A 27,871-nucleotide genomic window follows, 5' to 3' on the forward strand; every position below is an offset into this window, starting at 1 on the left:
TGTTCAACACACAAGGAGGCACCTGGACTCCACCATGTGGACCATGTCCTGAGCTCACAATTAAAGCTTCCTTTCTGAGAAGTTTTACAGGAATTCTAATGACATGAAATAGGCAAACTATCTCTCTATATTCCTCTCCCACATGCATGTGAATGCATGAGTGCGCAGGAACAACACACACACACACACACACACACACACACACACACACACACACACACACACACACACACACACACACACACACACACACACACACACACACACACACACACACACACACACACATACTTCACAAATGAAAAGAAGAATTTTTATAATTAGAATTTTTTTCTTTATTAATACAAATCCAAGAGTATGGATGCATTAGTGTGTTTTACAATAAATAGCCTATGCATTCATGTGCATTTGAAATATTCTATTACGAAAGCAGAGCATGCAAGAGCTGCATGCTAAAATAGAGCAAAAGAGTTATAAGCAAACTCCTGTTCTTTTACACAATATTTTACAGTTTCCACATTCCAGTGCAACATTCTTCCACTCTAGCCTATACCCTTTCCTCCAAAGTGGTTTGTCAAAAAAGTATCTCTTCATAGCCTTGGCCTAAAGGGAAGAAATCAAGTTTACCTGATAAATCAATACTGTGTCAGTGTACAGCTGGAACAAAGTTAAAATCAGTTAAATAATTTAAGTTGGAGCATGTACTTGAACTAAACCTACACAAAAAGCTGTATGCTTGTAATTTACTATATGTTGTTTGATCAGATTGTTTGCACACTAGATGGCAGTAGTGCATCTTTGGTTTAAAATGGCAAGTGGGGATTAACCTTTATGTCTTCAGTTAAGCACAGCTGAAAAGAGGGGGTGGTACCTTTAGAAAAGTTGAGTGAGTAAAAAAAGTTTACAACTTTTTTTGGAAGGATTCTACAAATGTAAATAAAATCCAATGACTCTTATCCCAGCCCTGAATGTTATGAATGTTGACGGAATACTTGTGAAAACCCCAAGTGAATGTGTATGAGGAAAACAAGTACATTTCTGACAAAATGCATTTTGTATTTTATAGGCTACTAAAATTAGGTGATAAAATGTTACTAAATTTGGTCATAAAAACTGTAAAACATACCATTCGAAAACCTTTTATAGTATCTGTATGTCTTATATAAGTGCCGTTTTGTACTTAACTAATTAAAGCCATGCCCAGTCAACCATTGTAAAATCAGTACATTTAATATACATTCATATCTATTCATATCTATCTAGTTGCTCAGGGCAAAATGACTGATTAATCATTTGGAATTGGGTCATGGAAACTTGAATGAGGTCCAATCCCTGCCCAATATGTTTTCTTGGGCAGGGGCAACTGGCCGCAGATAACTAGCCGCACTCTTACAAAAAAGGGTTCTTGGGGTGCTAGAACCATGCAGGCTTTAAAGAACCCTTAGGGGTTCTCTTGGATAGACTCTTCAAAATGGTTTAAAGAACCATTTAGGAGTGTCATGATGGTTTTTGGTTCTATATAGCACCTTTTTTTCTAAGCATGCCTTTGTGGTCTAATATCCAATACAAGTTTTATACTGTGTGATGGATTCACTAGCAGTGGTTCGTTGGATGGGTGGGGATACCCTGTGGTGGACACTGAGAGCAGATTCTGACGTGTCTATTTTCTAGGACACATACCCAGTCCAGTGTACAAATTGTTCTGCAACAACCTAATTTTCATGCTCTGCATATAAATATATGCACTATTTTTGGTGTTTTAAAAAAAAGTCCTGTAGGCTATGATTTGTGTTTAAACGAGGGGCCTAGTCAGCCTATGTTTGCAACCGTATAAACAGAATGTTTTAATATGAAGCATTTGAAATGTTGACATTGATCACCTACAGAAAGTCAAAACATTGATGCTTAACAAAGTACATTCAAATGAGAAAGAGTTTTGGTTCGACAGACGATTATGACATAATTATAGCTACCACCATATAACTTCATTTTGGCTGATTGTGCAAGTATAAAAAAAACAGTCCTGTTATATAAAACAGATATTTTTTGCTCATGTAAACTGTATAAGGGAAGAAGATTATGTTACAATATTGTTTGTGGTACACATGCCTACCTCAAACACATTTATTTGATATAGTAAAAATGTATTCTTATGTAGTTTATTTCAAATAAGTCATCAACTGAATGCAGAGCATGCTGCAGAAAGCAGCACAGGCATCAAAAAGATTGTTTGTTTGTCTTGATTGATAAGTGGCCTGAAGTACATTATTGTCTGCAAAGTTTATGTAATACATATTTTAAAGGATTTTTTTTAGAAAGGAAAAAAAATAAAACACAATGGGCTTAAAATTGTAAAGGGATTTCTTTCCATTGTTCACTGTGTTTGATCAGGTACTTACAGACAAACTAGTGCCCCCTGTGTGGCCATGGCTTGACCCATATAGTGTCCAGACAAACTGTATAATACAAACACGTGCTGATCCCCCTGGTTGAAACAGAAAGGCAGGCTTTGGTCGAAAATAGAAATAAAATAAAAAAAACTGTGCAATAAAACACTGCAGCTAATAGACCCTTTCAGCTGCAGAAACATACATGTGTGTTCCTAAGGCATTTCCGGTGTCACACACAAAAAAATTGAGCTTACTGTTACTTGGTGACAAAAAAAAGTTTTAAAGTTTACATTTTTTTAAAGTTGCATTACGCTAAAGTCTAAAGTCTGCGTTGGTTTTGAACGTTTAAACCGGAAACTCTCTAGGAACAGATTGAAAGGGTCTATAGAAGACTGTTAATTCTTCCCACTTAAAAGTGCACAATGTAAGCAGCATGTGTCAGAAGTGGCACTGATAAAAGAGTCTGTGCAACATTTACAGGTTAAAAAGTTGTATCCGTATACATTCCTCTCGCCCTGCTGGTCTCTACTCACAAAGAGGCATTTGGGTTGTCTGTGTTGTCAACGCTCTCGTCCCATGCCTTGAGTGACTGAGGAAGGACTGTGTGCTTGTTGCAGACGGGGATCTTGTTGAGCTGCAGAGTTTTAGCGTAGCGAGAGTTCCAGTCTCTTTCAAACACTGCACTCATCTGCTGCACCATGGTGATGTTTTGGTCCTCCGGATCCTTCTTCTCCTGGGAGATCACCAGCCCGGCGCCGGCATTGTACACAAACTCATTTCCCACCCAGCCAAAATTCCCTGATGGACAATCACAATAACTGATATCAGTGAGGTGACATAACAGTACATGCTATTTGTATTTGTTATAGTAGGCCTATCACAACTACAGTGAGGAACAAAATTATTCATACCCCTGGCAAATAGCTAATAAGAAAGTAAGACAATGTGGTAGAGACATGGAAGTGGTTTTTACTTTTTGGTTTTTGTTTATGTAAAGCACATTGAATGACCTCTGTGTATGAAATGATAAATGCGCTATATAAATAAACTTGACTTGACTTGACTTGACAATCCCTGCCAAGCTTCTCCATGTTTCCACAATGATTCCGCACCTTTTAAGCAGCAAACCGTGTTTTTAGGTGACCTTCTCACAGTAAATAACACTAAAACAAGGGGCTACATTAGGATTTTTGGAGGAAAGGATCAGGAAGTCTGCTGAGAGACTGACCCCAATAGGTGGCATTGGACCATTAAACCACACAATGACCCAAAACATACAGCCAAAGGCAAGACATGGATAATAGAGAACAATATCAACATTTTAGACCAGACCTCAATCTGTCAAAGACAAACAAAGAGTCATTCCTGCCTCAAAACCCGGGTTGCTGCTAAAAAGGTGCGTACGTAAGTGAACTGCATTTATAAAGCGCTTTTTTCCACTCACATTCACCCATTCACACACACTCATACACCGATGGCGGAGGCTGCCATGCAAAGCGCCAACCTGCTCATCGAGAACACTGGGGTTAAGTGTCTTGCTCAAGGACACTTCAATAGGGTCAGGAGGAGTTGGGCTTGAACCAACAACCGTGCAGTTGCTGGACGATTCCCCTACTCCTCAGCCACTGACGCTGCACTGCAGGTAAGAACCATTTTGAGAATGCAAATACAGATGATTCCATTGCTTATTTAAAAAGGGGATAATGTCTAAAAAGATGAAAACACTTCTTTTTTGATTCCATGCTTCTCCCACATTGTCTTATAAGTACAACCTTTTGGAATGTGGCAGTCATTTTCAGTCCGAACAAACATATTGGTCAAGAGAAAATCAACATTAAATCTACATTAAATCATTTTGTTCCTAACTGTATGTACAAAGGTTTTTACATTATCCTGGTCCCTATAAGCACATCTTAATACATGCACCACTTCTAACATCTTCATTGATTATGATGGACATAAGTGTTAATACACATTACATTTACACATTTATGTGTGTTTTTCATGACACTCAAAGTGTTTCACAGTGAAGAGAGAACCTCACTAGTCACCACCAATGGCTAAATGACTAAATACAGTAGGGCAATTCCATATCAGTTGGAACAGGTCCGACACCATGGTCCTCAGTTTTTCCTGATTTTTGGTCCAAATGTTCCTCCATGTCTCATTAGAAGAAAACCAAAATTTTAGCTGGGTATCTTGTTTAGTTTCTGAGATATGGCTCTTCAAATGTGGTTAGACGCGTCCTAAAAAAAGGCTGAAAATTCTGGATTTAATGAGCACCACTTTTTTTTAAACCCCTCTCCTCTCTTAAGGCTACCATATTATTTTCTAAACATTTGAACACTGGGGCAGTACCCTGTGTTGTTGTCCAAAATCATAAAGGAATTACAGTCCTTCCCACCATTGGAGACTTATTCATCGAAACAAACCCATATTTGTTTTGAAAGCAATGAAAAAAAAAACCTGTTTTTGTTCTCTTATGTTCATGAATGGCTAGCACTCACAGTTTTAAAACTCTACATATATATAGTCCATGAGTAAGAGAACATGTTGACAAAAAATTGAGAATGTTAGTTTTCGTATTTCGAGGCTATGAGCCTTCAAAGTTGGCCAAAATGGCGTTTTTTCCTAAAAATGCCACTTTTATTGCCTTTTTCCAAGGACAAGATGAAATGCAAATCCAACATTTCTTTTTCTCTGCAATAGTGTGGCACTTTGTAGATCATGTGAATGTGGTAGATCCAACCTGTCCATTTTAATATCCCCACAGCACATGTCTGAAGTTAGAAAAAATGAAAAAATGTCTGCTGAAGGAGGTGTTGGTTTGATTTGTATGAACCTCTTAGAAGGACAATATGGGGTGTAAACCCATTTTGTCTTTTTGAGGGATCAGCATGCCATCCTGTTAACAGGATAAAAATCTTATATCCCATTTTTACTCTTTATTGATCCCTTAGAATATGTCCAAAAGTTGTCATAAATGAAAAAAGGCGACTAAATTGAGGGGCTTAAATGGCCAAGTGGATCAAGTCACACAAGGCTAAAAATGAAATATAAGACAGAAGAGATACTGAGGGAGAACACTGTGAAATGTATAACCCCTGCTATGATGGCCTTTGAACCCACTGTGTCCTTAACTGAGGTTCATTCTTATTAAACAAATTTCTTCTGCATGAAGCATATTGTCTCCTGGTTGCTGTTGGAGTTACCGTTGGATGCAGCTTGCATTGTGATTTGTTCTAATGGTATCCCTGGACAATTAACCCGAGATCCACTTAGATAAACATAACCCTAGGACCAGTGAAAATCCTACACTTTTTGGTCATCCATATCCATCCATAAGTTAAACCCTAAGGGAGGATTTTTTTTATGTCACACAAAGTGGGTACCAATCAACTCCAAATGGTCTGAAACATACTCCTACATAATATCTCAAACCATGATTTTGGCCTCAACACTTAAGCAAATTTCATTTTTTTGTTTTTTCCCATTCGTTTCAATGGGAAATAGTTTTTTGCGAACAACTCTTGAACGGAAGGTCGTAGACTCAATCTGATTTGCTCCATCAGACATAATTCGACCATGAGGATCAAGCAAGAAGTACATGTTTATTTCTATGACCTTCCGTTCTCTAGATATAGCCTTTTTAAAGTTTATTTCCTGTTTTAAACCAACTTCCGGTTATCACAGGATATTAGGGACACAGTGGGTTCAAAGGCCATCGTAACAGGGTTAAACATTTCACAGTGTTCTCCCTCAGTATCTCATCTGTCTTATATTACATTTGTAGCCTTGTGTGACTTGATCCACTTGGCCATTTAAGCCCCTCAATTTAGTTGCCTTTTTCATTTTTGACAACTTTTGGACATATTTTAAGGGATCACTAAAGAGTAAAAATGGGATACAACATTTTTATCCTATTTACAGGATGGCATTCTGATCCCTCAAACAGAAAAAAATGGGTTTACACCCCATATTGTCCTCCTAAGAGGTTCATACAAATCAAACCAACACCTCCTTCAGCCAAGACTATTTTTCATTTTTTCTAACTTCAGACATGTGCTGTGGGGATATTAAAATGGACAGGTTGGATCTACCACATTCACATGATCTACAAAGTGCCACACTATTGCAGAAAAAAAGAAATGTTGGATTTGCATTTCATCTTGTCCTTGGAAAAAGGCAATAAAAGTGGCATTTTTAGGAAAAAACGCCATTTTGGCCAACTTTGAAGGCTCATAGCCTCGAAATACGAAAACTAACATTCTCAATTTTTTGTCAACATGTTCTCTTACTCATGGACTATATATATGTAGAGTTTTAAAACTGTGAGTGCTAGCCATTCATGACCATAAGAGAACAAAAACAGGTTTTTTTTTTCATTGCTTTCAAAACAAATATGGGTTTGTTTCGATGAATAAGTCTCCAATGGTGGGAAGGACTGTAATTCCTTTATGGTTTTGGACAACAACACAGGGTACTGCCCCAGTGTTCAAATGTTTAGAAAATAATATGGTAGCCTTAAGAGAGGAGAGGGGTTTAAAAAAAAGTGGTGCTCATTAAATCCAGAATTTTCAGCCTTTTTTTAGGACGCGTCTAACCACATTTGAAGAGCCATATCTCAGAAACTAAACAAGATACCCAGCTAAAATTTTGGTTTTCTTCTAATGAGACATGGAGGAACATTTGGACCAAAAATCAGGAAAAACTGAGGACCATGGTGTCGGACCTGTTCCAACTGATATGGAATTGCCCAGTAGTTAATAGCCTAAATAGTTAGATAAATTCATTCATTAATTAAATCGTATTATTTGAACAAATAATAATACTAATTGATTGATTATTTGTACTTACCTATGTATAGAGCATTATCCGTGACCATATATCTGTTGTGGTTGATTCCCTCGATCATGCCATCTAGCTGTTCCCGAGGACTGAAGAACTTCTACAGAATCAGCAACCCACAGAAAAGTGTACAAGACTCAATGAAAATAAGGTCCTAAGCTAAATTGTCCAGCCCTCTGAATATTGGGCCCGGTCAATTCTATGTATGAATTGTACAAAAGCATAATCACTGTGGAGCTTTAAAAGCTATGTGAATTCCAGGATTTTGGGCCTGGTCAGGGTTATCTGGATTATGAGACAGATACATAATAAAGCAGGTGGTGGTGAATGCACTGTAAAAAATAAAGGTGCTTAAATGGTTCTTTAAATCTCTGGATGGTTCCATGGAGAGTCAAAACTCTGTGTTGAACCATTACATCAGGTAAAAGGTTCTTCAGAGCCTCAGATCATAATGGGCCTATTTTATTATGCCATTCGGAATGGACATTAAATGGTCCTTGGGGACTGTTGCCTCGATGGTTCTTTGATGCACTGAAAAAGGTTCTTCTATGGTAGGGATTCCCAAACTGTGGCACTGTATGTGTACCGGTGGCACGCAAGCTTCCACTAGGAGGTACCCAAGATGAAAAGGGCAATGTTGGAAATGTGCAAAAAATGTTTTTTTTGTGTGTGTGTGTTCTCTTTGTTCTTTGAGTTGAGTATATTAAACACAATACCTGGAATGCGTTTCAATGTTTTACATTTTCAGTCAGATGGTGGGGGGACGCGAGCTGAGACAGGATGTACTGTAGGTGGTGGTACGCAGGAAAAGAAGTTTGGAAACCACTGTTCTATGACATCGCTCTGAAGACCTGATACTGGCCCCATTCACTCAAAAATACAGAGCAGTGCCATAGAAGAACCTTTTTCAGTGAACCATTGAGGCAACAGTTCTTTAAAAAATAATTTAATGAATGGCACAATGACATGTCACAATAGGCCTAGCCCATAATGATCTGAGGCTCTGAGGAACCATTTCCAATGTGAAGAACCTTTCGCCTGATGTAATGGTTCAACACAGAGTTTTGACTCTCCATGGAACTATCCAGAGATCTAAAGAAGCACATTTATTTGGTCATTTTAGTGTTTGTTTGTTTGTTTTGTTGTTTGTCTTGAGTGTGGTTAAAGGTGTCCACTCACCGCCTCCAGAGAGCAGTTGGCCATGTCCATGCACAGGCTCTTCAGAGACCACATGAAATTAAAAGTCAGGGGGTGCGTCTGCTCCCAGCAGCTCACAAGCAGACGCACTTTGATGTTCCTCAGTAGCAAAGCTTCACGTAGCTTCCCGTCAATCGCCGACCAGTATCTAACACAACACACAAAATTACACAGTGCACAAAGCAGGAGATTTCAATGACAGCAGAGATTGATTTACTAGTTTTTTATTTCCTCTTCTCCCATGTACTATAATTATATTCTTGTTTATATGGTGTTTGAGCTTTACAGCGTTTCCTACCTTGACGTTTATGTTAGGACATAAAGTATGTCATTATGGTTTGTGTTCAGGAAGGTTTAATTATTGCTATAGCTTGGAGGGAAGTTATAACATCTGCTGCTCACCTGTTCAGCCCATTGCCGACGAGAGGCAGGTAGTCAGTGACTGAGATGTAGATGAACTTATTTGCATCCTCAATCACATTAAAGATGGCATCAATGTCCCGGACTCGGTCTTTGGGACAGAAGTCATCTGGAGAATTCTGGAGAAAATAAGCAACAGTTTCACTCAATACTGATCAGTACATGCCTGTTGCAGGCTTTAAATCATCTTGGCTAATGTGTGCGACAAACACCAATATCCTGATTTTGTTAACCTCTGCTTAATTGTCCATGAAATAATCCATTATATTCTAGAAAACTCATCCATTAATTTTCCACATCAGATCGTTTGGTCACACTTTACCTATTATGTGAACTCTCCTCATTGCCCTGGTAACCCCTATACGAGATGAGCTCACTGGGTTCTCAGATGGAACTCTTAAATTACACCAAAACACAGAATCTAGACCTGAGGGAGCTCTAAATCAAATGACTCAAGGCCTATCTGAAGCACAACAGGAGGAGTAAATCTGCACAGCAGTACCTCCAATGACTTCATTTCCTGTAACTTTTACCGGGAGCCATTATTTATTGCTCCAGAGTCTGGAGGTTTTTCTCTTTTCTCATTACAGCCTTGGTTTTATACATGGGCACAGAGTCCCTAACCTTGAACATGGGGAAATGTGACATTTTCCTTCATGTAGAGAGATGTGGTGGTTAATCAATAACAAACATCTCTGAGAAGAGCACTCTTCACCAGGACAGGGAGGACCAGTTTGTGATGAGAACGTTGATTGATTGCACCCTTACAAGCTTCATGTATCTGTAACTCATAGCCCCCATTTCAGAGGGAGTTCATCGATTGCAGAAGGCCAAACACGGGCCTTCGATGTTGCAGTGCCTTCTTTGATTAATGAGGCTGATGTGTGACAGCTATCTACCTCCACACGTTAATGAAAAATTCATTTATTATCTGGACGTTAAGTGATGGGCATGCATTAGACAGCGTGCCGTTGTCCTTCCACAAGTGCGGAATGTGAATGATGCAGCTGAGATGTGCACTCACAGATGGGTAGCCCTCTGCATTCATGTCATTCAGAACGAGTTGGAGGGGTCTTTTCTTGTTGTATAGTCCGTAGACCCTTTTGGACCAGATGGAGGGAATGAAGTCTTTGTACTGTAGCTGCCGATAGAGGCTAAACAGCCTGCGCAGATCCAGAGCCAGGCAGCTGCAGTCATAGAGAATGACGCCCAACTCCTTCAACTGCAAACGAAACACAAAAATTGGAATTTAGTCTCTGCATTTATCCCATCCGTGAATAAGTGAACACACACACAGCACACAGTGAGGTGAAGCACACACTAACCCAGAGCAGTGAGCTGCTACACTAGCCGTAGGAAATACACAGCACCATCCAACTCATGTGTACAGTGGGTATAGTAAGTATTCATACCCATGCTAAAGTTGACTAAAAAGAGGAATATAAAATCATCTTTTGAGAATTGATTGTAATGCCTTAATTCAAAAAATGAGTAAAAATCAAACCGCTAAGGACACTAATTTTCTTTGTGATTGAAGAATGTATCGTAAATAGATAAATGTTCTTCCTTAAATACAGGGAGCATAAGTAATTGACCCCTATGTTAAATCCCCATAGGAGCAGGAGGATTTTTTATATGTTTTTATTTTTAAAGGCCAGCTATTTCATGGATCCAGGATATTATGCATCCTGATAAAGTTCCCTTGGCCTTTGGAATTAAAATAGCCCCACATCATCACATACCCTTCACCATAGCTAGAGATTGGCATGGTGCTTTTTCCAGTTAGCCTATTAGCCTGTTTGATGCTCATTGAGCTCAATGCAAATCAAACAGGCTAATAGGCTAACTGGAAAAAGCACCATGCCAATCTCTAGCTATGGTGAAGGGTATGTGATGATGTGGGGCTATTTTAATTCCAAAGGCCAAGGGAACTTTATCGGGATGCATAATATCCTGGATCCATGAAATAGCTGGCCTTTAAAAATAAAAACATATTAAAAATCCTCCTGCTCCTATGGGAATTTAACATAGGGGTCAATTACTTATGCTCCCTGTATTTAAGGAAGAACATTTATCTATTTACGATACATTCTTCAATCACAAAGAAAATTAGTGTCCTTAGCGGTTTGATTTTTACTCATTTTTTGAATTAAGGCATTACAATCAATTCTCAAAAGATGATTTTATATTCCTCTTTTTAGTCAACTTTAGCATGGGTATGAATACTTACTATAGCCACTGTATATGTAACGCATGCAGCAGCTATACAGCGACATCACTTACGGCCTGGACGCATGCAGAGAGCCAGATTAATGGGTCCCAGTGCAGTGCTCGAGGCTGCAACTTAAAGCGAAGCTGACACATCTACCAGATGTTGCATTGTACATTAAATGGAGCTGGGGGTAGAGCATTTGTTGGGTTATAATGGGGAGACTATAATGCAGAGCCGGCCCAAATCAGGCCGGGAGACAAGGTTAACGCGCTTTGCCTTCTAATTAGCAGGCAGCCGTGATGCAGGCTGCTGATCAGATGAGTTCAGGACCGCACGGGGGACGTCCCCGACCGCCTCCATCTCGGGGGGACATGGCTCCACGGTCCAGATCACAGAACCCTTGCAAGAGGGCTGTAGTCCTGGGGGCAGTGCCCGGCCCGTCTGGAGACCTTTAGCCCCTCTGCTCCCCCCCATCGGTCTCATTTCCATTTCAGAAAGGACATTCTCATTCTCATTCTCCCAGCATTCACCCGGAGCGCTACAGATAAGGCTCATCATCGCGCTTGCTGTGCTGTGCTGAGCTGTGCTGTGCTGTGCTGTGCTGTGCTGTGCTGTGCTGTGCTGTGCTGTGCTGTGCTGTGCTGTGCTGTGCTGTGCTGTGCTATGCCATGAGGGTTTGCATGCACATAGTGAAAGGTACCGTGAATCACACAGGTTCAAAAGGGAAGCTAATGCCGCCAAAGAAACTTAATATCCAAGAGACAAGACAAAATAGTCGAGTTTTTCTTGTGGCTGCCAAAGATAGCTGCTGTGATGTGATTGAATGGTTCACATTAATGTACTCCAGTACCGTAGACAGCGCTCTCCAGTCCATGCCGGCACTTCCGATGTACACGTGCTTGTTGTCCACCACCCAGAAGGATGAGAGCATCTGGCCATTGATCAGGATTGTCGTATTTATGTAATGAATATCTGCACCTTTTAAAGACAAATCACATCGTAGGCTTAGCACTCTGAAAGCATAACAATGGCCCAATCCCATTTCTCATTCTAATACAAGGATACAAGGATTCTGCTTGTCACAAACATAGAGATACTTAGTGGCTGAACTTCCCTGTGCAGAGGAATCATTAACTATTTATAAGTATTAAAAAGAATGATTTAGAAGAATTTAATAAACAGATTGAGAGAGAAGGGAATAAAACGTGTGTGTAGGTGCAGTGTTGCAAGCCCATGTAATACAGTGCATGATGCCTAAAGGGTCTGTTTCCAATACATGCATAATATTGAGGCACGTTGATTAATGACCGACTTAAATTTGACCTGAACACTAGCTCTGTGTGCAAGAGAGGGCAACAAAGACTCTTTGCACTTAGGAAACTGACTAAGTTTCAGGTGGACAAAACATTGATGGCACTATTTTAAAGCTTTTATTGAGTCAATCCTCACATTCTCCATTATCTGATGGTATGGAAATGTCACCATGAGAGATAGAAATGCACTTTCCAGGATTGTGAATATGGCCAGTAAGATAGTGGGAGTGAAGTTTGGTAGCCTCACAGAATATTTTAGCAAGCAGGTACTCAACAAAGCAACACAAATCCATCAAGACACAAGTCATCCCCTATATTCTGAATACATGCTGCTGCCATCTGGCCTGCGTTTTAAAACTCCCATTGCTTTCATCCCATTTTCTATTTACTGATTCATCTTTTTAGGCACTGTCAGACCTATCTTAACTAAATTATTCTTTTTGTGTATTTGTGTTTGTATTGTAACATGTTGCGTCTATTGTTGTGTGGTATGTGATCCTGTCTGCAATCAAATTGTCCATTTTGGGACGAAGAAATCAACTGAACTGAACTGAACTGAGGCTACCCCTTCACTAAAAGAACATTTTAATTGATCACAGTTGTGATCACAATTAGTAGGAATAGTTTCTGCACATACACCACACCCATAGCATTACACTTAGACTAGTGTTAATTGTTTACTCTATACATTGCTTTTATATTTATTTATTTATTTATTGTGAAACAAAACAAGAGTGAAACAAGAGTTTTGACCTACCATGACGAGAAAGGATCTTAAGCTCTTTGGACTCTGTCAAACCACTGACCACTTTCAGATTGACTTTTTGGGACTTGAGGTTCATCAATCTAAGGAGTAATAACCGGCCCTGGGAAAGAAACATGTCAGTGGATTTGAATAACTGTGGTCAGCAATGTTCTTTAAATAAACATAGGTAGGGCATTTTCTATACCATCAATTGATCTTTCTAATGTTTGTTGTAACATTGTGCTGACATATTTCACATTCTGAAATGTTCTGGTGGAAAAGCTGAAACTCAGGTTGGGTCAAAAAAAGTCATCTGTGAAGTTATCACTGTTTGGGAACCTTGGTTTTATACCATCTGTGTGCTGACACCAACAGCCAATGGCTCAGAAATGTGAAAGTCCAGAGCGAACTGCCCTGGGCCAAATTTCCCATGCAGCCGCTCTGCCTGAGGGAAGTCATTAAAGGCTGACATATTCCCATTCCATCCGGAAAACAACACGCTTGCAATATCAACTCCACGTTTGGCTGTCTTATCCCAGTCAGCACCCAGGCTGCTCAGTCAGTCCTACACCCGGGTGCATCTGACAGCATATAGCAATAGCTCAGCCACACTTACATTTGTGGAAAAAGAAATGGCTGTGGAAAACATCAGTGACAGGGGGATTGAGTTACTGGGTATCCGTAATGATAGAGAAACACTGGAATTGATTGGCGAAATGGAGGCTGTTCGGTATTGAGCTTTTGCAACATGAAGCATCGATTAATTGCTTGGCTCTTCGTAGTTGAGCTGTTAGATCACGAGTGACACACAAAATTGTCAACAAAATGTATAATTTAGAAACAAATCTTTGTTTGCCATTATCATATCATATTATTATCGTAGAAAGTCTACTATATCTTATATAGCCTACCTTTTGTTAAGGACCCCCTTGAAAACAAGATGGTTCATCTCAAGGGGTTGATTTGGCTTACTGCCACTTCCAATGATTGACAATCTATGATGGATATCTGGATAAGAGATGGTTGAAAATAATTCTGTTGCCAGGTTCTAGGTAACAGTCGGTCACCTGCTTTGCTGTAGGGATTCTGGCCTCGTGGTCAGTGGAGTTCAGTGTCCAGTGGGGTGAAACGATCTCCACGTATCGCCGTGCAAGGTCCAACAGGCTGTGTAGTCCAGTGGTGAGCGAGGTGGTTCCATTGTGAGGCAGAGATACATCTTCTGGAATATTCTCCACAATAATCATTCTGCAGAGACACAGTAGACAGTCTGTCACTCTTTGTTCATTCTGAGACAATTGTCTGCTGTTTCAATCATGCAGATTATGTAAATCATGTAGGCTAATCATGTTACAAGCTTATTTATATCACCGTGCAAGTATTACATCTTTTCTTTATTAATTCAAACTGTTTGCTGTTTATGTTCCACTCTGGTGGTCACTATGCAATATAAACTCTCAAAACGCAGAGAAGGTAGAAAATAATGACTTTCTTTGTAGATTGTAAAAAGACAAACCACTCTGCAATCTGACATACAGTAAGGATATAAAAATCATAAGCACAGTCTTTTTGGTATTGCGGTACAATGCAATCTCCTCTACTTAAGTTAAGAAGGGAAGAGGCACCTTATATTTGATAATCTCTCACTGTTTTCCTTCATGCCCCTATAACCACATTCATGTCCAAAGGGAGTGGCTGAGAATGACCAGGGGAAATTGGTTTTAGCAGGTGGAAGGGGAGTTGCGTTTAATTGGATTAGCTAAAAACACACAAAGCATGCTGCCGTCAAGCCTGAATTGGCCCTCCCTGGCTGGCTCGCCAAGTCATTGATTCAGAGCAATGCAGAGTTGGGTATACATTTGTCATGCAAGTGGGGAAAAAAGGTTCAATATATGAGGAGGGAAAACACAATATATCATGTAGAACGGTAATGGAGGAGTCAAGTGAAGGCGAAGCGAATGCACCCATCACATCTTTCCCTTGCTTGGTTGCCTCTGCAAATGAATGGCCATAGCTGTGTAAAGAGTAAACTATGAGGCTGCCGAGAGGCCTGGTTAAACAAAGAGTACAGTTTAGATTAAAGAGGCGTGAGTGTGGCCAGGGTGGGAAAATGCAGTTACATGTGGTCCTATTATGGATTAGCGTAGCTTCCTGGTGGCTATAGAAATGACGTATGGGCAAGATACATCCTCACCTTGCATGACACGAAATCACACGGAACAAAGAGTTCTGTGGCTGGCACATGGAATGGAAAGATAATATTTGGAGAGAATAAGTGCACTCGGATCTCTCGGGACTGACAGACAAAACAGAGAACGCATTAACCACACAGAGAATGCATTAGCCACACATCAACAGGGCATTCAAGCAATTCTCACAGTGCAACGCAACTTAGAGGCCTTTTAAAATAGGAGATGTTAAACTGTATTTACTCCTAGACTGCAACAATTGCTTATCTAAACAAGGGTAAAAGTCAAACCCAATTATCTTATGGAGAAATGCTACAGTACGTTAGTCTCATTATACTAACAACAATACCAACTCAATTTTTTACCTTAATATAAGATTAGTAACACTTGGTTAAATTAACAGTTTTTGCAGTGTACAGTGGACACCTGAGGTTAGCAGATTGCACAACGTGATTTTTATTCATATTCTCCTGTCAGCACACACAAGGACATGCCTGTTTATGAAACATTTTTGAGAATAACAAATAACCAAGGTTAAAAAATGAAATGGTTGCATAAAATATTATTTAACATGTAGAATCTAGAAGGACAAGGACTTCTGTCTATTCATGGGCAGGCATGGAGTAGGTCGAGGTCTGCTGAAGCAAAAGGCCAAGAGATCTAGCCTACTAGTTTTTTTTTGCTTCTTTCCTGTTAAGATGCACATTATACCGGAAAAGTTGAGCATGGATAATTCAAACCACACAGTAATATTCCCAGAGGAGGTCTTGAACATACACATTCACTATCTCTATTCATACAGCCTTTTCAGTATGCAAGTCACTTCTGACTCTGACATGGACAGCATATGAGCTAAAACTGTGGAATGCAATATTTAAGGCATCTGATATATAAACCATTTACTTTATCTATACGTCCATGTTCTATACGTTTCATATATCACACACCTTTCTATCTGCAGCACACTGGTTGAGAAGTCATTTCTGCTCTAGGGGACATTTATTACTCATAGACAACGGAACAATTGGAAGTGAAATCCAATGATTTATGTGGCAGACAGCATATCTGTGGAAGCAGAGTGGTGTTGCTGCTCCTTACCCTAAGTGACAGGGATGTTCATGACCACATCCATCTAGCAGCCTGCCTACCTTCTCAATCACTTTTGACCTTTGATATTCAATTTCACTCTGTCAGAACAGTGAAGGTGGCTAAAAGCACCTAATGCATAGCAAATGTGCCATAGTGCCTTGTTGACAAATAAATAGGGCATTGCATCAGGTCACGTCAGACACACCTTACTTGGGAAATAGATTCATGCTGCACGTACAGTACAATTGCATTCAATATGACACAACATATAATGCATCTCTGTGCTGTCTGATAAAGGAAAATTGCAAAGAGTGAAAAGATATCAAGCAGACCAACCCATATCTGTGTGAAGATAAAAAATCATAATAATCGTATTTAAAAGCAGAGAAATGGTGGAGGGAATCTGATTCTAATGGCAGGCATTCATCCTGATATTTTGATGGAATCATATTAGGCACGACACAATTGAATTTTAGAGACTCAAAGCCATGAATCACGGCTCAGTCCAGCAGCTGACCTTTACGTCACAGCTCAGATGAGTGAAAAGATACATACATGATCCTACAGCAGCAGTGAGCATGTTGAGCAGCACTCACATTCATACTGCTGCCAGTGCCCCTCTGTGTTCACATGTGCAAACATGCCATCAAATCATTCATCTGTTTCCCAACTAAGAATGAATGATCGGCCTACTTTGCATCACTGAACTCAAGCATGAAATTCAATCTTTTCACATCAAAAATTCTGACGGCGGTCGTGACTGGAAATAATTGTTCATGTTCACCTTCCTTACAACACAATCTTATCCTTTCATGATGAGTAATGTCCATGTACTAAACTTGTAAGGCCTTCGTGTAACAGAAAACGAGGGGATTTTTTCGCAGGAAGAGCAATGAAGAGAGTGTCCAGCATTCAGTTTTGAATTCCACCTTAAACAGCTCTCAATCGATATTCCACCCTCTCGACAGACATTTGAGACCAAACTGTTAGACCTACAAGAATGCACACACGTGATAACGACAACGTCTGCTATTCTCTCTACTCTCAGCCACCTGTCTCCATTTCCGGAATGAAGTCATCCTCCCATATATTCATGTGATTCACCTTTCATCTCAGAGCAACATCCACACTCATGCGATGATTGTTGAGGGCACTCATTGGCAAATGCCGATTGTTGTGTGTGTCTCATGGCTAATGCATGAAGACAGACAATGTACAGCCTCCTGCATGCCTTTTCAATTACGCTGTTGCTTAAAAAAAAAAAAGCAGCGTCTCTCCGTGACATGGATACAAACATCTCTCAGGCCATAAATGTAAAGCCTGGAGAGATTGTCCTTTTTTCCATCCCTGACTCCTTCAGTGAGCATTACTGACAGCTGGCCAGGACAGAAAGTCTGACAGAGCTGAGCAGCCATGTCATACAGCCGTCATCAACTAGTATTTTATTTCCAGACCCTCCATTAAGGCTTAACCGACTGCGTTCTGAAGCGGCCAATAATGGGTGCTCTTAGCACAACTATCTTGGCTGCTAATTGCATAATAATGACCACAGTCAATGACATAGAAGCCCTGAAATAGATCAGGTTTGCACTCGATGAGTGGAGAGGCATTACGCCTTGGTCAACCGCGCTGATAGAGTAGCCTACACAGGGGCAGATTGGGGGGGCAGTGGTGGTGAGTGGTCAATCTAATCACAAAGGGCTCTGAAACACATGGTAGCCTGAAGCTGTGAAAGACCCTGACGGGCTCCTCGACCACGCCAAGGCTTTCTCAGCTTTCATCTGCCCTTGCTTTGTAATTCTACCCTTGGCACGCCCAAGAGATATTAGACGATTTCAGCCCTCCGTTTCACATATGAAGAAGGAAACCTATTACAGCAATGTGGAAGAAAAAGAATACCATGGGAAGGTAGAAATGGGTTTGAAGATGTGGTTGCGAAATCATGTTGGGATTTGTTGATATAATTTAGTAAAATGTTGTTTTTATATACATATGTATATATTTTAAAAAATTCTTTCATTTGTAGAACAAAATCAAGCTAAGCATAAAGCGCTGCACACAGCATAATTTAATCATCTGTCTAGTCAGTGCCTGAGGTTGGGTCAGATATCATTTCTCCAGATAAAAAACTGATTGGAATGTAGGCCTGCTCTTCTGAGAGTGTCACTTTGAACATCATAAGAAGCCAAATTCAACACTGAAGCATTTGAAATTAAAATGATGGTATGGGCTCTAGGCTGGCAAAGATGAATGAAGATCCCGATTGGAAAGAGAATAATAAAGAGGCTCAGATCGGTGTGCTCCTCCAGGAAGATGCATCCCTAATTGGATCGGAGGGTCTTGTGGAAATAATTGATTTTCTTTTAGTAGCTCTGGCTTCAGTCGCCCTCATCTGATCCTTCATCCAATGAAACTCTTGGTTATACAAGTACTAGTAACCCAGAGGATTTACAGAACTAGCTGAAGCACACATAGACACACACGCATGTGCACACACACACATGCACACACACACACACGCACACATACAGTACACACATATATGCAGCATATTTGACTCACCCCACAATATTTAAGGGCGCATTTGTATGCGAAACACAGCGTGAGTTGCCTGCCTTTATACATTTTCTTTACACAATTAAGCAAAAGCTGAGGAGTCTAAAGAGTCCATGTCCTGCCAGTGGATGACCACATTTGAATTATTCAAAGCTCATTTTGATTCATTATCAAGGCCTCGAACACTGCTGCAATAACATTTTGTCTTATATATTGCCGGTTCCTTTTCTAGGCATTCACTTCCTGGGAAAAAAAACAGAGCAGTTTATCTCTCAAATTTGCAGAACTGCAGGCTTACTGTGCTTTTGTCTCTACTGTGCCTTGCAGGCAATCCATTTAAGGGGGAGAAATGTTAGGATATTGTTCTCTCTACTTAAAGACAAAGTGGAATACAAAGGTTTCGGTTTGCTGCCTTGCAGGGCACGGCATTAATTCTTGCTGTTTTGTGCTAAGCATGTGATCAAAGCTCAACCTCAGGATGGAAACAAGTGCTGAGCGCTAATCATTTTGACACACACTGACAACACGCTGTGGCTCCAACACTTGCCCTTTCTTCTCAGGAGGGGAGAGCTGGGGCTGCGAATGGCTGCCAACGAGAAAGGGAAGTGGATATATTTAGTGAAGTGTGTGAGACACAGATCTCTGAAACGGGCCCTGGGTCTTCTCGAACAAAAAAAATGGGGAATCAATTTCAACTTTACAGCGCAGAATTACATTTTCTGACACTTAATGGAAAGAAAGAGAGGACAGATTGCTCTTGGGGGCAGAGTTAAATGGCCAGGCCTGGATGGGAGACGTTCCCGTAACAAGCCACAGCACATGGGCTGGCACTCGGAGCGATTGTGTGGATTACATTGTAATGACACCCAGGGACCAAATGGATCCATCAGAATTCTTTTGTAATCATCAGCGCTGTCATGTAATGAGAGGGTATCAGACAGCACAAGTGCAGCAGAGGACACCGAATTCCGCAGGGCTAGACGACTAAGTCATAGTCAACTGCTGGCGTTACGTGATTTTATACGGGATATGAATTCAGACAAATGGCAATGGTAGTGTAATGGAACAAGCATTTAAGTCAAGTGTGAACGTTTTAAATCAGCCTCAGTTACCAGCGTGGCACTATAGGGTAATGCTACTGTAGTTAGGATTCTACCCCAACATCATTTAGAGCTTTCAGTGTCTTTTTAATTATTTTTCTTAGTTTCACATGCTGTTGTTAACCTGTTAGAAAACAGAACAAAGTTTAGGACTATTCATTGATGTAAGGGTTGCATCCTAATCAATGTGCTGCTCTCTAGCGCCCCCATGTTTAGGAGTTGTGCAGTGCGTGATGTAGTGTCAGGTGAGTTGCATACCGGCAGGTCTTGCTACAGTTCTCCTCGGTGATGCCGTCCTCGTCTTCTCCCCACACGTCCACCGCTGAGAATATCAGGGCCACCAGCACGGCGAAGCAGCACACCAGGGCAAAGATCACTATGCATTTCTGCTGAGACTGCAAGAGCGACAGAAAGAGAGAGAGAAAGTGTGTGTGTGTGTGAGAGAGAGAGAGAACCAAACATTGATTTCTTGTTATTTTTACACTCCAGGAATCACTCCAGGAGAACCCATTTTGCTCCTCCTCCGCGCCCCCTGTTTATTGCACACACAGCAAACAATGTGTTTTTCTGTATCGTCAAGGGGATTCATCAGGAAAAGTATGTCAGCTCCAAGAGGCGCAGCACATGATAGGACACATGGACTCATGGACACATGTTGGTCCATTCAGAAGGTGACCCGCAGGGAAGGGTAATTTTCATTTTTTTATTTACTGGCTGTTATTTATGTCATGTGGTCCGACATGTCATTGTTGGGCCGACCCCAACGGGCCCCGTAGGAGTCACATGGTGGTGCGATGACCCCTATTTGCACAAGCGGTGACAGTGAGGGATGAGCCTGGTGCAGTTCAGCGTGGCCACGGGAGAGTGAGCGCCCGAGGGTCTCCGCAAACCTGAGGAGGTCTCCCCTCTGATGAGCACAATATACTGTAGCCCTGCCTGCGCACAACACCAGAGAGATGAACACCAGACGCTCTGCCATGAGGGTAAACAGGAGGAAAACAAACCATATCTCTCCTCTACCAACAAACACTCACCTAGGAATTGGAGGGGAAAAAAGATAATGTCAAAGGCAGCTTTGTCAAAGGTTATGAATAATAGATTTGAGGGTAACATGTCTTTACTAATGCTTACAGTGTGCTCAGTTCTGGTGACAAGATAAGTGTTTTTGACATGAAGTGAGGTCATTGGTAAATCCAATGAAAAGGGTGTTATAAGTGCTGAAAAATAATTTGCACCAAGTGGCCATGTAGACAAGACAGAATGATCAATTAAAAAATCATTAAAGACACCTTCCAAAAATGGTAACAAAGTCATAAACAAAAGTATAAACATTGGTGGGCTTGGAGCGTCATACATGCTTCATTAATCCAATTTCCTGTACAAACAAAAGCCTGAGCCCCTACGCCCTGACTCAAGTGCTCGTGTCAGTAGAGTACGTCAGTGGAACTAATATGTTTATTGAAGTGCTGAAAGACAACAAAACTAACCAAAAAACTCAAGACTCTCAATTGACTAATTAGTATTCGCTATCTCTCTCCCATGCGCATACACACATACACACACTTCAGTATTCTTTCTCTCTCTCTCTCTCTCACACACACACACACACACACACACACACACACACACGCGTCGTCAATACAGGATGTCATGTATGACCTCCCTGCCTGAAACATCAAAGCACACAGCAAATGTGAAGTGTTTGTTTACAACTTGGAGTACACGGCAGTGGAGGGTCCTCCTCTGGCTTGAGGCAGTGCCAACTTGAGTCTCAGGCAAGGGCCCAGAATCAATAGGACCTCATTACAAAAGCAATTCTCTTTGATTAAAAAAACATGCGCCTGCAAAGAACACCTCTGCAAGGCGCGCTCATTAAAAATGATGTCCACCCCTGTGAAATTTGAACTTTATACCGGCGGGTCCAACGTCTGTAAGCTTTAGAGAACAGGTGCCACCTCTATAAACACAGACCAGTGCACAACTCTGATCAGACACCAATGCCTCGTTTCTGACATCTGATGCTTGGGAGTAATTTGAAGCCACTGCTTATATGAAGGTGGGGTATACTACTACACCTGAAAACTAAGGCAATAACACCCTCAACACGTCCCAGAAACACTGAAATAGGTCCATATGATCATGGCATGACGTTAGGCCAAGAGCAGTGAACAGTGATTTAAAAATCACAGCAATTAACCAAACGTCTGGAGTGTGATTTCCATAATCCTATATTTTAAAGTTGCAAGAGCACTGCAGTATAGTGGAAGCAGGAGAGCATAGCAATATTGTTATAGTGTAATAACAGCTGTGGACATTGAACAGAGCCCAGTATCCTCCAAATCATAACGGAGCACATGAACCATCTGCACGTAGCAGATCTGATCAGATATCTCGATCTTAAATTCAGCCAAGTATCCCTTTCAAACAAAACGATGCAACATGATTTTTTAATCCGTGTTTAGATCAAATCCATCTGGCCGCAGCAGGAGTGATACGAAAATAACTATTGGTGTTGTGTCATGTCTCCCCGCTGCATGCCATGTCCAGACACCTGAGATATGTGTAAAGCATTCCATCCCAAAATGAAGTCTGATTTTTAAATTCTACTTTAGGGATTACTGTGTCAGACATCAGGTCAGGGATTTGGCAACACTGCTCTGCAGGTTTGACAGCAGTTCAAATAGATACAGAACCGCCTGGAGGTGATTGTCAGTGATGCATTCCACTTCCGCCGCCAATTTTCACAAACAAACAAACAGAACAGCTGACTGAATAATGATACAAATCTGTGTGTTTGTAGTCCAGACAGAGATCAGTGCATGGCTCCTATCCCCAAATAAATAATTTAGCAGCCATCTCGGAGAGCACATCTCACTTTTTGATGCCACGGTGGAGGTGATAAAAGGGATGTTGGCCTGATCTTGACACCATACTTGGGGAGGGGGAGGGGGAGGGGGAGGGGGAGGGGGAGGGGGAGGGGGGGTCACCAAGGACACACATCAAACCTGCATATCATGGAACCCAAGTTTTGAAATTGAGTTCTATGCATATAGTGCATGAAAGGTGAGTCATGAAAAAAAACTGTGTGCTAACAGTTTCTCATCTCTTTTCACTCCGGTATACTGCTGCTAGAGAATTGAGCGATGGGCTTAGCCTTGATTCACACACTCACATACATTTTGTTAAATCTTTACCCTTGGCTCTGACAGTGTGTGTGTTCCTTTCAATTTTCCGAGGACTGGAACTCAGCTGCTAAATCAAACAGCTCACTTTTCATGGGCGCTTCACTGAAAAATGCACTGTTGGAGGAGGCAGGTCTTGGAACTACTCTGTGGGAGATTTCATGGAGAGAGCCGAAACAAGCTGTGCTTCTCCGACAGTGATTGGGAAGAAGAGCAATTAACTATGATAGCTGCCTGATGTATTCTCTTCAAACAAAAACATATGGTCCATTAATCTTCCGGAAAAGACTATTGCAAATATAAAACACTGCAGGAAGTGCAGAAGAATCTCCAAAAGATGCAGAAACGAAACTTCTGATGTGATTCCAGCATTATAATCCTCACCATGTCTTCATCTTTGGTTAAATAAGTGAACAGGAAAGAAGTGTGTCAGTTAAAGAGAGTAAGGGCAAGTAAAAGCCGGACACATCCACTGGCCTTTAAGTAGGCCGGCGTAATAGAATACCACTGTGGGTATAGTAGATTCTCCCAGGGATTCGTTGGTGCTAAATTGGTTTCTCAAAGAACGGTTTTAAAGCTTTCAAGCTGGTCAACGTGACAGGTACAAATGGTCCTCTCAAGACAGTGGCAGGCAGGCAGCAATGAAAGCTCCAGGGCGGATATTCACCGGGAACGGTGCCATGACGCCTCACTAACTTGGCCACTGCAGCGCCAGGTTATAGCTCTGAAGCCCTTTCATTATTAATGAGTTCCCCTGCTACCAAACTACAATGGCTGTGTAGGAAGGAGAGCAATAATAACTAGACCTTATTCAGTGTGACATATCAAGATATAGCGTTTGACCAAAGTACAAGTGGGTTTCTTGGCATGGGACGAGAGCTGTGATTTGTGCTATGACGTGATGCACATCTGCATGTTTATTGGTGAAATACGACTGTGGCATGTTACTGGGGACGGATTCATAGGCGGCGTCCTGTTTAATCTCGTGATGTATCATTTAATCAAAGCTCGACTCTGGTTTCTTGGCATCGAGGAGCTGTTTGCGTAGCGCACTGTTACATGATGAACATCTGCAGTCGTTCCGGATGTTTCTCAGTGACATATGACTGTGCTGCACAGCAGAATTACTAGCGACGGATTCATAGGCGGCGCGCCGTTTAATCTCACTCCCCGTGTTATGCCTGGCGAGTGAGTCACACAAGGTCACTTCCTGCTCGGGTCCTGGCTCCTCTCTCTCCATTGCTGTGGAGTAGCCGTGGCTGTTCTCTCAACGCTCTCCACAGACACAGACACAGACGCTGCTCAGGACATTGAGGGGACGTTGTTTCCATCACATTTAGTTCAGCCTGAAAATCCTTCCACAGGTTCTGTTTCTGCTCAAGTACAGCACAATGCTGCTGTCAAGCAGAGAGGCGGTCTGGTCTTCTCTGGCTCACACCATCAAAGAGGAACACGTCGGAATGAAAAAGTGACACATTCTCTGTTCTGCTGGCAGACTCCACTTTGTCTATCAGGATTGGATACACCTCTTCTCCTCTGAAAAGGTTCAAATGATTATAAAGTTCAGTTCAATTTCACAGGTGAAATGTTGTGCTTATTTTCCAGGTCTTGAATTCACTCGATATAGTCAACCCCTCTAATGTGTTCACTGAAGCTTATTCACGCATAAAAGATGGGTATTCTCATTTCTGGGAGATTTCAAAGAAATCGAACCTGTCATACCATGAGGACAATGAGTCGAAGTATACCACTCATATTTATAGGAGTTCTACCTTTGGACCGCAATGCCTGCCAACTGTCACTGCAGCTGAGTTATGACCTAGCCAAGCCAGTGTGGAAACCAATAAGTGCCTATATTTGGATGGACATATCCTGACAATTGAATGTGTCAGCGGATCTTTCATCAGAGGGCTGATACCATCTGCTACAGGCCTACCGTGGCAGCTGCGGCAGGTGATCACACTGGAGCACACTGCTGGCCTGACTCCTGGATAGATGCTGACCATGTCAGCTTTCATCAGCATGACGGGTTTCATCTGCTCACGTTGCTTTGCCCATCAACGGAGTAGAAGGTCTATCATCAAAGCAGGGGGAGATGCTGCAGGGAGCGCGAGAGAACATCAAAGGTGATTCAGCATGCTGCACCAAGGAGGTCTGAGCTAGCCTGGAGGAGAGTTCTACTGGGTGAGGAATAATATTCATTTAACAACACTTATTCATATATTGAAATGAGAATAAATCCATGACTTACAAAACTGGACTGTGGAGTCTGTGGAACTTATTAGCTGATAAATCAGAAACATTAAAAAATATTGAATGCACACAAACTGAAGAGCATTGCAGACAGACTGCAGAGAGAGAGAGAGAGAGAGAGAGAGAGAGACATTGTCTTGTTCTGTTCTAATCACTGGCTATGATGATGAGCTGAGACGTTTTACAAAACTGCTCATCATCTTCTAATCAGCGGGAAGGACTCCGTGGCCGTCCGTCATTATCTGCGTCCATGATTGGCCCCGAGGGTCAGCAGTAATTGTCTGTAGTCCCTACCGGCCTCGTTCATCCTCCTGCCTAATCCAGACGGATATGTTTTCACACACAGACAGCGCCGCTCTCATTCTGATTTACAATGTCCATATAAAACAGGAAACCAGTAAATATATTGTCTGTCACGAATTTTAGGGTCAGTCAGTAATTCATCACTCTAGCCCGACAGGACGGACGAGGACGAGGCTTGTGATGACGATATTGAACATTGAGTGTGTGCCTAATCATCTTTTGGGCAGTTGGTGTTTACTCTTTACTGATGTTCATCTTAAATAGTAAATAGGCTGCAAACAGTAGTAGTAAATAGTATGCGCGCAAGCACACAATAATTTATCAGGTTATTTACAGAATAATGAAATTCATGAAATTCCATGATTGCAAATGCATTATTGATCATCCTTCGCTCCAGCTATCTAATGGCATTGTTGTGAATCATCCTGTGCTAAATAACTTCCTCACAAAATCAAATACTATTTATTGATAGCCTACTAGATAACATGGAAAACAACCTTTGTCTGAATCCGTGAGATTCAATTCAACTGACCTGTTAACTTATGGCAAATCGATTCTTTGAATGATAACAAGGCATCTTCAGGTATCAATAATAATTTAGTAATTTGTTTGTATTTGGTGATGGCATTATTCTGTGGTCATAGCAAAGGTTGTGGAAAAACAACAACTGGTCCTTCCTACCTTCACTCCCTCCTGTCATTTTGTGAATAAACCCAATATAGGGTTCCATGATGACATTCCTGTAATGCTTACGAAACAAAGAATTCTCAACCGTATCTAAGCCAAGGAATAAAATCTATTCATATTCACAGAGCAAACTCTCTCCCTGCCAATCAGGCCAGTCAGAGAAAAGGATTAATATCCATGCTGAATATTTGAGTAGCTCAGCGCCATTAGGTGAGTGTTCGGCAAACTGAACTGCCCATTTTGCCATTACGTGTTGTGTAAGATAGCACCAAAAATAACCTTTTCCCAGACGCGTCTCCTTCTCCCACTCTCACTTTCTAACGTCGGCATGCAATCCAGGGATTAGAAGATCGTGGGGGTTACTGGAATCAGGTCAGGAGTTGTGTAGGAATGAATATGAGGGCTGGGATCGATTGACCAGCCCCGCAGGTTGGCCACTGGCTCAGCGGCTTACTGGCTCCGGTGGTCGAGAGCCCCGCGTCTGTCTCTGAGCGTGGGGTGATCGATCACGGCCAGGACCCTTTTGATCAATAAGTCAATTAAAGCTCCATTAGGCCAACACGAGAGCCCCTAGACTGCCCCAGGACTGCCATGCTGTGCTATGCCACCCTCATCCTCCTCCTCCTCCTCCTCCTCCTCCACTCTCTCCAGAGCTCGCCGAGACCCCGAGAAGACACGCAGGGCTCAGAGACTCTGAGACTCAGATCAAGCAAGCGGGGGCCCAGTGGAGCAGAACGAGAGATGAGAAGAGAGGGAGGGAGGGAGAGAGGGAGGAAGGGAGGGAGGAAGAGAGGGAGGGAGGGAAGGAGGGAGGATGTCAGATCCAAGCAGATGACAAGTCCCTGAGTCTCATGGAAACGCTCAAGCCATGAGGGTGTCAGTGGGGTGTGAACGGCACTGTCAAAAACACCCAACTCCCCAAAGTTTCTATCTTGGGAGTGTTAAGTTTTACTGGCCCGTTCCAGCATGGAGGCTCGCCAGTCATGCAAATAGAAGCTTTTCTGCTAAGACTTGCATTTGTGTAAACTATTCCCTTTCCTGTCTGGGGTCTGCTGTCGGCGGCGTATCTGTGCAGGTATCACATTGCTGCTGGCATGTCACAATCCCGCCCATCTGCTGGAGACCAGAGGAGCTTTGTGTGGAATCAGCAGGTTCCAAAACTGCACTGTCGGAGGCAGAAATGGCCTCGGCGGCGCAGGAGATCTGATCCTATCTCATTTGTTTTAACCTGAAGAAGCATAAATATGGTACAACTACACCTCTCTCTCTCTCTCTCTCTCACACACACACTCTCACACACACACACACACACACACACACACACACACACACACACACACACACACACACACACACACACACACACACACCTACACACACACACTCTCTC

General features: G+C 41.8%; 1 protein-coding gene across 1 annotated transcript in view; it reads right to left on the reverse strand.

The window, feature by feature from the left end:
* Positions 1-2,411: 2,411 nt before the first annotated feature.
* Positions 2,412-27,871, reverse strand: part of LOC134063557 (inactive phospholipase D5-like) — a 32,321-nt gene continuing 6,861 nt past the window's right edge. Inside the window, exons 2-10 of the mRNA XM_062519126.1 lie at positions 20,315-20,451; positions 14,193-14,370; positions 13,138-13,246; positions 11,918-12,045; positions 9,880-10,077; positions 8,838-8,974; positions 8,418-8,583; positions 7,248-7,338; positions 2,412-3,188 (exon numbers count right to left, since the gene is read on the reverse strand). Coding sequence (XP_062375110.1) covers positions 2,920-3,188; positions 7,248-7,338; positions 8,418-8,583; positions 8,838-8,974; positions 9,880-10,077; positions 11,918-12,045; positions 13,138-13,246; positions 14,193-14,370; positions 20,315-20,451 — 1,413 coding nt within the window. The 3' untranslated portion in view covers positions 2,412-2,919. The remainder of the gene's footprint in view (positions 3,189-7,247; positions 7,339-8,417; positions 8,584-8,837; positions 8,975-9,879; positions 10,078-11,917; positions 12,046-13,137; positions 13,247-14,192; positions 14,371-20,314; positions 20,452-27,871) is intronic.

Source organism: Sardina pilchardus, chromosome 18 (assembly GCF_963854185.1).
Source record: "Sardina pilchardus chromosome 18, fSarPil1.1, whole genome shotgun sequence".
NCBI classification, from domain to species: Eukaryota; Metazoa; Chordata; class Actinopteri; order Clupeiformes; family Clupeidae; genus Sardina; species Sardina pilchardus.